Here is a 10,545-nt window from a genome sequence, read left to right as displayed (position 1 = left end):
GCGTTTGAAGGTGAGGCGCGCGTCTGAAGGTGAGGGGGGCGTCTGAAGGTGAGGGGGGCGTCTGAAGGTGAGTGAGGCGTTTGAAAGTGAGGGGGGCGTCTGAAGGTGAGGGGGGCATCTGAAGGTGAGGGGGGCGTCTGAAGGTGAGGGGGGCGTTTGAAGGTGAGGCGCGCGTCTGAAGGTGAGGGGGGCGTCTGAAGGTGAGGGGGGCGTCTGAAGGTGAGGGGGGCGTTTGAAGGTGAGGCGCGTGTCTGAAGCTGAGGGGCCGTCTGAAGGTGAGGGTGCGTCTGAAGGTGAGGGGTGCGTTTGAAGGTGAGGGGGGCGTATGAAGGTGAGGGGGCGTCTGAAGGTGAGGGGGGCGTCTGAAGCTGCGGGGGGCGTCTGAAGGTGAGGGGGGCGTTTGAAGGTGAGGGGGGCGTCTGAAGCTAAGGTTGAAGGGATGGGATATTGAGGCGGGGAGCAGCGAGGAAGACGAGATGTGTAGAATCAGTTCTTTAGGTATCGATCTGTGTCAGAGCTGTGTTCACTTCCTGCTGCTACTTCACAATTTAAGCGCTCCCACAGCCGGAGGCTTTTACTCTGAAGCAGGTGCAGAATATGTAATTCAGATTTTTAACGGTACCACATGTTGTCCTGCAGGTGCTGAAGCACGAGGTGGAGCTGATGGCGAGGATGGCGAAGACCATCGACGGCTTCACGCAGCATCAGACGAGGCTGGCGGTCGTCATCGACGGACTGGACTCCTGCGAGCAGGACAAAGTCCTGCAGATGCTGGACACGGTGAGAGAAAGAGATATACACGAACATCACGAACATTTAAACAGCTGGAATCATAAATCAGGACGAGTCGGTAACGGATACAGAAACAATACTGTTATTAACGACCCGTCAGCGAGACTTTTTCTTTTCAAATTAAAAGCCTTTTGATTGTTGCATCACGACAGCAGCAGATTAAAGAGCTCACCTGGTGTTGACTCTAACAGTAGAAGCTGTCTAACACCCACCAGCCTGCACCTCACCTGCAGTCTCACCTGTGTTGGTCCTGCAGGTGCGGGTGCTGTTCTCCAAAGGGCCCTTCATCGCCATCTTTGCCAGCGATCCTCACATCATCATCAAAGCCATCAACCAGAACCTGAACAGCGTCCTCAGAGACTCCAACATCAACGGACACGACTACATGAGGAACATCGTCCACCTGCCCGTCTTTCTCAACAGCCGAGGACTCTCCAGCGCCAGGAAGATGTGCGCGACCGCGCCGGCTAACGGGGACGCCGCCAACGCTGAAGGTAACCATGAGTCCAGAGATACACTTCAACAGAATCTGATCTTTCATATGTAATCAGATCCAGGTCTGTTAGAAATATGTCCTCAGTCTGGACGTCAGATCAGAGTTGTACCTTCAGTCTGATCCTTCCTGTCGTCTCTACTGCCGTATCACATAAAAATAATAACTGTCTGTCAGCAGGTTGGCACGAGGAGCTGGACAGGAAACTGTCTCAGCACAGTTTGGGAGAATTAACCAAGATTGGCAGCAAGACGACGCTGAACCGCAGAGTGAGTTTGTGTTTCAGCTCTGACTTCAGAGTCTCTCGTGTTTCCTTCTTGTTTCAGATTTTTCTTCAGTGAGTTTGTGTTTTTGAAAGTTTCCTCAGTCTAACATGTGAAACTTGTTTAACTGCAGTAGTACACTTTACGTAGTATCTTTGTGATATTTGAGAAACTAAATGTAGTAGTACAAGACAGTAGCATTGTTGGATGTTGGCTGTTTGATCATGTGACCATGTGCTCAGGACACGTACCGGCGGCGCCAGGTGCAGCGCTCGGTGACTCGGCAGATGTCGTTTGACCTGACGAAGCTGATGGTGACGGAGGACTGGTTCAGTGACATCAGCCCACAGACCATGAGGAGGCTGCTCAACATCGTCTCCGTCACAGGTCAGCGACTCACTGATCGTCTGATCGATGATCAGTATCAGTAGAGACTGACAGCAGAATAGAAACGCCCTCTTCCTGTTTCTACCTGCAGGTCGTCTGCTGAGAGCCAATCAGATCACTTTTAACTGGGACCGCTTGGCGTCGTGGATCAACCTGACGGAGCAGTGGCCCTACAGGACGTCCTGGCTCATCCTGTACCTGGAAGAGACCGACGGGGTCCCAGACCAGGCCACGCTGAAGACCATCTATGAGAGGTCAGAGGTCACACTCACCATCTTACCTATCTCTAAACCTCCTGCCTGTGGTCCAGGATCATTTCACTGATCCCAGATCTGAAACCAGCAGGGAACATGTGGACTGACTTGACCTGGTGTTTTGTCTCTCAGGGTGTCAAAGAACATCCCGACCACCAAAGACGTGGAGCCTCTGCTGGAGATCGACGGAGACGTCCGCAGCTTCGAGGTCTTCCTGTCGTCTCGGACTCCGGTCCTGACGGCCAGAGACATCCGGACCTTCCTGCCCTGCACCGTCAACCTGGACCCCAAGCTGAGAGAGATCATCGCAGGTAACAGTACTGCCCCTGGTAGTAATACTGCGATTAATACTGATGCCAGTACTACCCCAAACTGAGGGAGATCATCATAGGTGACAGTACTGCTACTGGTAGTACTACTGCGATTAATACTGATGCCAGTACTACCCCAAACTGAGGGAGATACTTCCACTAGTGATAATACTTCCACTAGTGATAATACTGCTACTAGTGACAATACTTCCACTAGTGATAATACTTCCACTAGTGATAATACTGCGACTAGTGATAATACTTCCACTAGTGATAATACTTCCACTAGTGATAATACTTCCACTAGTGATAATACTGCTACTAGTGATAATACTTCCACTAGTGATAATACTGCTACTAGTGACAATACTTCCACTAGTGATAATACTGCGACTAGTGATAATACTTCCACTAGTGATAATACTTCCACTAGTGATAATACTGCGACTAGTGATAATACTTCCACTAGTGATAATACTGCTACTAGTGACAATACTTCCACTAGTGATAATACTGCTACTAATGATAATACTTCCACTAGTGATAATACTGCTACTAGTGACAATACTTCCACTAGTGATAATACTGCGACTAGTGATAATACTTCCACTAGTGATAATACTGCTACTAATGATAATACTTTCACTAGTGATAATACTGCGACTAATGATAATACTTCCACAAGTGATAATACTTTCAGTAGTGATAATACTTCCACTAGTGATAATACTGCGACTAATGATAATACTTCCACTAGTGATAATACTTTCAGTAGTGACAATACTTCCACTAGTGATAATACTGCGACTAATGATAATACTTCCACTAGTGATAATACTTTCAGTAGTGATAATACTTCCACTAGTGATAATACTGCGACTAATGATAATACTTCCACTAGTGATAATACTTTCAGTAATGATAATACTTCCACTAGTGATAATACTGTGACTAATGATAATACTTCCACTAGTGATAATACTTTCAGTAGTGATAATAGTGGTACTAGTGTTGTCAGTTATCGCAGTATTATTACTAGTAGAAGTATTATCACTAGTGGAAGTAACACTAGTGATAATACTTCTACTAGTGATAATACTGCGACTAAAACTAATACTACACACCCGGATATTTTCTCTCTCGTTCTAATCCAGATGTTCGTGCTGCCCGGGAACAAGTGAATATGGGCGGGGTCACGTACCCGCCCCTCCCCATGCAGGAGGCCCAGCCCCGCCCCACCTCGGTCTACAGCCAGGTGTCATCGATGTGCTCGCCCTCCGCCTCCTTCAGCGGGCCTTTCAACCAGCCACCGGGGGGCGGAGTCTCACAGCAGCCTCACAGCAGCTACTACAGCGGCATGGTGGGGCCACAGCACCCCTTCTACAACCGGGTGAGTACAGGCTCCGCCCACCATACCTGATGATGTCATTCACAGTGACAGGTGACAGAGTTCTGAGGACTGAAACGCCGTCCCTGACTCGCCGTCCACTCACCTGGTTGGCAAAGCTCTGATGTCATCACAGTTGCATACAGTTTCCTGCTCACCTGGTTCAGTTTCACCTTTTATCATTTAAAGCTTCAGTTTGATTTCATGTCCTCTCTGTGCTGTCAGGTGAAGTGTGTTTCACAGTGAGTCTCTGCTGTCAGAAACCGTGTAATTAACCTTTTTACACTCCGACGCTTTCAGGTCCTGCTGGCAGCTTTCTGAATATCCAAACAGCTGCTGTTTTCAGTCCATACTCGTGATACACAGTTGGAAAGCTTAAATCCTTGTGATTTGACCAATGCAAACCATTTCAAGTTACAATCACAACAGTGGGTCCAATCAGTGCCTCTGTCAGACCACCCAATACAATCAAAATTGACCTGACTCCTCTATGAAGCCTCACATTAATCCATCAATCAGTTATATTCCAACAAAATGGTCTTGTTACAACCAGATGGTCCAGTCCAAACAGAAATCAATAAATCCCCAGTGACTGCTGCTGCATCATTTCATATGAGCAGGCAGACGTGCCTAATATTTCATTATAACCATAGTAACTCCTGTTTGGATGTAAACACCTGCGATTTCAAAATGGTTGTTGAACTTTGACCTTTCAATTGACACCTAATTCGACCAAATAGGAGCTTACAAGTCCCGTCCACAGCTAATAGCCAGCGAGAGCCTGTGATGTAATGAAGTGCCAGCCCCTATTATTTTGTTGGTAGGCCGAGCCAATAGTGAAGATGCACAGCACTTTGTGTAGCCAATAAAATTCTGAAAATAATGGTATCTATCTTCAAGTAGGAAGTTCATGATCTACCAGCAAAAAACACATCTGTGTAAAGCTGCCGGCCAACATGGAGTGATGCTGCAGCAGCTGCTAGAGTAGACAGACTGTGTGTAAAATATTAATTTTCTGAGGTATTGCTATAAAATTTAAATTTGTGCTAAGTAAAGTTTTGTGCTGTGGCCCCAGTGTTTAGCTAATATGGCTTTCAGCTATAGTTGTCTGCATGCTTAGCACACATTTTCAAGCAGAAATAAAAAACTTCTATTGTTAATATGTTCAAACTTAAATTATTCCATTCTGACTGTTGGGTTGGACTCTTTAGAAAGTTATCTTTCAGAGAAGCCCAAAACCATTTAGTCCAAGTGATTCAAGAACCTCATTCAGTTTACTTTGGGTCACCTTGGAAAGGTGTTTAAGGAGAGTTTTACAGGAATGGTAAGATGTCAGTTTCAAAGTGAACGCCCCCGTAAGTTGGATTTGGAAAGTCGGGAGAACCGCACTACCCCGACTTTGTGATCCAAGATGGCTGCTCCGATTATCAACAGTTAGTGAAAGCTGTAGTTTATACTGTTTATTAGCCCTTCTGTGTACTTGTGCCTCTTACACAAAGTGCTGGCCAGCTGCTGTCTGCGGTCTTGTTGCTACTGTGTTTAGTGTGAGTAAATACAGCACAATGCGTTTTTTTTATCTGCTGGTGTTAAAATGGCTAACCTGGCTAGTTGTAAACAACGGCTGGCCGAGTGAGGTTTTCCGAGTTGTTAACTGGAACGCCGTCAACTCCGGTGTGACGTCATTCCCAGCTCCGATCTCCGACCAGCCATTAATGTTCCAGTCTCCATCACATCAGCTCATCCTCTGAGCTTTAGAGAGGCAGCAGAGACTCACTGTGTGATTTTTGGTTTTTAAGTTGCTCCTCCTTGTTGTTTCATGATGAATCATCTCCATGAACATTATTTTGATTTTCTGCCCCTCCCCCCCTCAGCCATATTTCCCCCATCACCTTTACCAGCTGCCACGCCCATTCGTGGCTTCCTACCCACCACACTTTTATCCACGCCCACTTCCTAAAAGCTACATCAGCCGGGACGCCACACCTGTAAGTATCACAAACTTGGAACCTGAGTTTATTTCACATCAAGACGTTTAGAGGTTAAACCTTCCCAGCATCACCAGTGTCTAGTTTCTGGTTTTCTTATTGCTTCTTCTTCTGCTGTTGTTGACGATGACGGACTCCACGCCTCCTCCACTCAGTTCTTCTTCTGTGGTTTGTGGGGCTGTGTAGCTTTGGAAACACTGAAACTTGTTTTTAATGTGTTACAGATGAATTTTAGTTTCTTCTTCTGAAACTGAAAATATTGTCAGCAGTCATTTCCACTCTCTGTCCTGTCTGCTGTCTGTTTTCCAGATGTTTTCTCTCCAGCTGTGCTTCATTCTCACCTGTCAGTCTGTCTGTCTGTCTGTCTGTTTGTCTGTCTGCAGTATAGGGTTTCATCTTTGAAAAGGAAGCAGGTATTGAACTCTCCCTAACATTACTTCCTTCCTTCCTTCCTTCCTTCCTTCCCTCCCTCTTTGTTCTTGCTCCTTTCAGCTCCCACATTCAGACTAACTCACTCTTAATTGTTCTGCCTACTCCAACTCCCAGCATGCACCTTGCCTGGACTAGCCTGTAGCCTCAGTAGAGCAGTTGGAAATGTTTGATCTGATCAGGATTAAAATCTGTTGGCTGGTTTGACCTTTGCCCCCCTTCCCAAAAATCTTCCTCAAGAAGCCACAATGTACTGGTTATAAAGAAACGATTCAGTTCCCCTCAGAGTGATTTCCTGTCTTCACACAGTTCCTGGTACAGTTTCAAACAACAACAGGGATCTGGATAAAAATTATTTCAGTATTATCAACTCTGGAAATTTTCTTCAGCATTACTGACATTTATTGTTAGACTCTTGGTCCATTTCTCTTCTGTGTTCTCGCTGTAGAAACATCACTAACATCTCTGTAGAAACTCGGGTCAGTCCTGACGGGTCAGTGTGACTTCTGCCTGACGCTGTTTCCTGTGTCTGTCCTGAGCTGGAAACTACATTTTAAAACTTTTAAAATGTAGTTTCACAGTTTTAAAACTGCTTTTGAATGTGCTGCTGTGTTTTCTGGGAATCAAACCTGTGTGTGTTTGTGTTCAGGGTTCGGCCTCCGTGGTGTCGGGCGCTCCAGCCATCCTCCTCAGCTCCATGACGACGGAGGCCGTCTGTGAGCGCGTACGGCAGATCGAAGGCATCGACCAGAGCATGACAGCTCAGTACAGCGCCACCATCAGGAAGGTCAGTGACACAACTTCACACAGTGATGAAAGCTGAGCTGCTTTCAAAAAGTAAAAGAACTTCTCTGTCGTCATGAGGTCAAGGAAAGATGTAAAGGAGAATGTGTGCATTGTTACTGTGTTCTTTCATGATGGCTAGACCTGGACAACCCGGTTAAAAATATAACTTCATTACCCTGTCTTTTTATTTTTATTAATGATCTTCCTTTAATCTGTTCTAATTCTTCTGTTCGACCATATGCAGATGATACTGTCATTTATATTTACCTCATTTACTGCAAATCCAAATTGCCCTTTAATCGGATATCAATACCTTATAAAATGGCTGTTATCTAATAAACTATTGCTCACCAAAACAAAAATTTACTCTATGGACTTTGGTACAAGAAAGAGCCTTAAAACAAAATCTAAAAATCTAATAATCTTCTCTGCATAGAGTTGATGAAGTTAAATATCTGGATTTATGGCTTGACTCTGAACTCAGATTTAAATCTCCCATTGATTGCGACTCAGTAAGAAACCTTTATAAGAAAAAAAGCCTGTTGGACCGCACCCCGGTCTCACACCTGATCCTCGTTTGTAAATGAGACTGAATGTTTTACATGTTGAATTAATTTTCATATTTTTGTTTCCAGGCGAACGTTAACGGCAGAGTTTTGTCTCAGTGTAACATTGATGAGTTGAAGAAGGAGATGAACATGAACTTTGGAGACTGGCAGCTCTTCAGAGCCACGGTCAGTATGTAACACGTTAGCATGTTAGCGAGCTAACACACTAAATGTTAGCATTCTAATAATCCCATGGATTGGTAAACTCTCTCAATGGGAAGTAGAGCCACAATAACAAAAACAAATATATCGGATAGTCTGTCAGTTAATTTCTCTTTTTATCATTTGGCTCATAAAATAGTAAAAAATAGTCTTGGTGTTTCTGCGTTATAAATGCGTAAAAGTTTGTTAAATTATCAAAAATAAATGCTAATTCAGTAAAATCTAGTTCAGTTAGCCATGTAGTTAGCAGTCCTATTAGAGGATTCAGCCCTGGGCTCAAGACACAAACCCAATAAGAAAACCAGCTCAGTACTGTTATCAGACTCTTCAACAGATTCCAGTTTAAACTTAACGGTCTTCTCCACCTGCTGCAGGTTCTGGACATGCGTCACATAGAGAGTCAGGTGCTGCATGAGGACGCTGCCAGTGAGCAAGGCAGCGTTGTGGGCGGTCACGTCGAGGCGGGAAGGCGAGCAGTGGCTCCGCCTCACGCCGGCGCTGCCAACCCAGACACTTCCCCGATGTACAGCTTCAACTTGAGCTTCGAGGAGCTAAGCACTGTGGGACTGGACGAACCAGCAAGAAATGGAAACATGCAGTGGATGGTAAACCACCAAACACTGAACCTCCTGTGGGTTATCCAGACTAACAGGGGCACTAATGAATGTTTTAAAGGTCAACTTTCACACCTGGGAGCAACATTAACTACATTTCATTCATTGTTTAGGGGACGACGGATATCTCAGAACAAATTAAACCAAAACTGTCTGACAGCAGAGAGACAACATGTTTCTTTGTATCTTGGATGAACCAAAGACAATAATCATGATCTCAGACAATATTTAGTTTCATATCACAAGAGACAGTCAGTGATATTTAATGAAATTCACTGATTAATTAAGTTTCTTCTTCTTCTGTGCTCTCTATCTTCAGGGTGGCGCCCACCGAACAGCCAGCATGACCAGCCTGAACTCCCAGGAGTCCTCCAACGACATCTCCAAGCTGACAGACAAGCAGCAGGCCGAGTACCGCAACGCCTACCAGGAGTACATCGCCCAGATGGCCCAGGTGGAGATGGGCGGGGGCAGCGGCGGAGAGAGGCCCGTCCAACCACAGCCGGGACAGTTCATGACATCATCATCCGAAGACAAGAGCAAAGATGGTGGCGAGCAGGACGGACGCAAATCCTTCACCAAGAGGAGCAGCGCCAAACCGGCACCAGACAACACCGACTTCGCCCCCAATGGTGACGCACTGGACCCCATCACAGAGGAGGATGAGAAGGGGGACCACGGATCCTCCAAGTCCCTGCTGACCCGCAAGACCTCAGCAGAACGAGGAGGTCTGTTCCAGGGCGCCACCGACCTGAAGCTGAAGGCGGGCGGCGGGCTGCGCTACCAGAAGCTGACCAGTGATGACGAGGAGTCAGAGGAGTCAGATAACGCGCCCCTGCTGAAAGACGGCAAGAAGGTGGTTGACCCTAAACTCCCTGGCGGCTCACTGGCGCTGAAGGGTAAGGATTACCTGTCGGACGCCATGTTGGACAAGAAGGACTCGTCGGACTCCGGCGTGCGTTCCAATGAGAGCTCACCCAACCACTCGCTGCAGGACGAGGAGGCGGACCTGTCGCAGCTGGAGAGAGCCAACCTGATCGAGCTGGATGAGGAGAGCCTGGCCAGGAAGCGCGGCCTTCCCAGCAGCCTCAGCGGCCTCCAGGACCCGGCCGTCGCCCGCATGTCCATCTGCTCCGAGGACCAGTGCAGCCTGCTGGCCAGCAGCCCCGAGGAGAGCTGGCCCTCATCCAAGAGCTTCAACCTGAACCGTACGCCGAGCAACGTGACCCTTAACAACAACACCAACGCCCAGCAGGGCAACCGCCCCCGCCAGCCTGCAGAGGGCTCCACCTCCTCCAACCCCACCTCCTCCTCCTCCAGTGATGTCATCATCTCCCCGAGCTCTGGCACCTCCGGCACCACCAGGCCGGGGCCGAACAACGAGAACGTCCGAGTGGTTCACCTGAAGAGGGGGCTGAAACCTGGAGACCCACCGGAGATCTGCACCGTGTCCTCCGACACCGTCACCTTCGGCGAGGAGCGGGAGAGCATCCTGTGACCTCGTGGTGAAGATTAAGAGAGCACTGAGTGTCCACCAGGAGCCGGACGCCTTCTGAACCAATCAGAAGCTTGTTGTTGGACTTTCCCGACTCATCTGGAACCGGCTCCGCCTACAAGCCTCTGAAGAGACGAGACAACATTTAACGAGTTTGACGAGTCGAGAAAACGTCAGAAATCTGTGGATTGGAGGATTTGAAATCTAGATTAAAACACTAAAAGCACTAAAAGCGTTTCTGTCGACATTTAAAGGCTGTTAGAAGTGACGGCGGCTGCTGGTGGACTCGTAGTTTTAGTCTGTAGTGTGATTATCGGTCTGTGGTTCAGTGGTTATGTGATGCATGATCTTAGCTGTCGTTCTGTAGAAACTTTAACTAGAAGCTGCTGCATGTTGCTGTGATGTGATTCGTCGCCTCCGGGATTCAACACTTCACTTATTCGTCACATTATTGGTTTTAACGGGGTCCACGTACCCGACACAACTCTGCAAAGCTGCACAAAGGGCAAAGAGCGATCAGGAGGTCTTTTATTCCCTGAAGATATACTACTAAATTAACAAAACACCACTAAATTCATA

The 10,545-nt window shown here is 47.1% G+C and overlaps 1 protein-coding gene across 4 annotated transcripts in view; it reads left to right on the top strand.

The window, feature by feature from the left end:
- Nucleotides 1-10,198, top strand: part of kidins220b (kinase D-interacting substrate 220b) — a 21,921-nt gene extending 11,723 nt beyond the window's left edge. For 2 of the 4 annotated variants that reach the window (XM_046059895.1, XM_046059896.1), the window contains exons 18-30: nucleotides 640-780; nucleotides 1,049-1,286; nucleotides 1,463-1,554; nucleotides 1,791-1,935; nucleotides 2,027-2,189; nucleotides 2,322-2,500; nucleotides 3,655-3,890; nucleotides 5,759-5,872; nucleotides 6,256-6,285; nucleotides 6,951-7,088; nucleotides 7,723-7,821; nucleotides 8,232-8,462; nucleotides 8,791-10,198. In XM_046059895.1, the coding sequence (XP_045915851.1) occupies nucleotides 640-780; nucleotides 1,049-1,286; nucleotides 1,463-1,554; nucleotides 1,791-1,935; nucleotides 2,027-2,189; nucleotides 2,322-2,500; nucleotides 3,655-3,890; nucleotides 5,759-5,872; nucleotides 6,256-6,285; nucleotides 6,951-7,088; nucleotides 7,723-7,821; nucleotides 8,232-8,462; nucleotides 8,791-9,969 (2,985 nt within the window). In that variant the 3' untranslated portion in view covers nucleotides 9,970-10,198. The remainder of the gene's footprint in view (nucleotides 1-639; nucleotides 781-1,048; nucleotides 1,287-1,462; nucleotides 1,555-1,790; nucleotides 1,936-2,026; nucleotides 2,190-2,321; nucleotides 2,501-3,654; nucleotides 3,891-5,758; nucleotides 5,873-6,255; nucleotides 6,286-6,950; nucleotides 7,089-7,722; nucleotides 7,822-8,231; nucleotides 8,463-8,790) is intronic. The other 2 variants (XM_046059897.1, XM_046059899.1) reach the window with 2 other exon arrangements.
- Nucleotides 10,199-10,545: the final 347 nt, after the last annotated feature.

The sequence above is a fragment of the Micropterus dolomieu genome, linkage group LG10, assembly GCF_021292245.1.
Source record: "Micropterus dolomieu isolate WLL.071019.BEF.003 ecotype Adirondacks linkage group LG10, ASM2129224v1, whole genome shotgun sequence".
Lineage (NCBI taxonomy): Eukaryota > Metazoa > Chordata > Actinopteri > Centrarchiformes > Centrarchidae > Micropterus > Micropterus dolomieu.
This window is presented reverse-complemented; position numbering and strand designations above follow the sequence as displayed.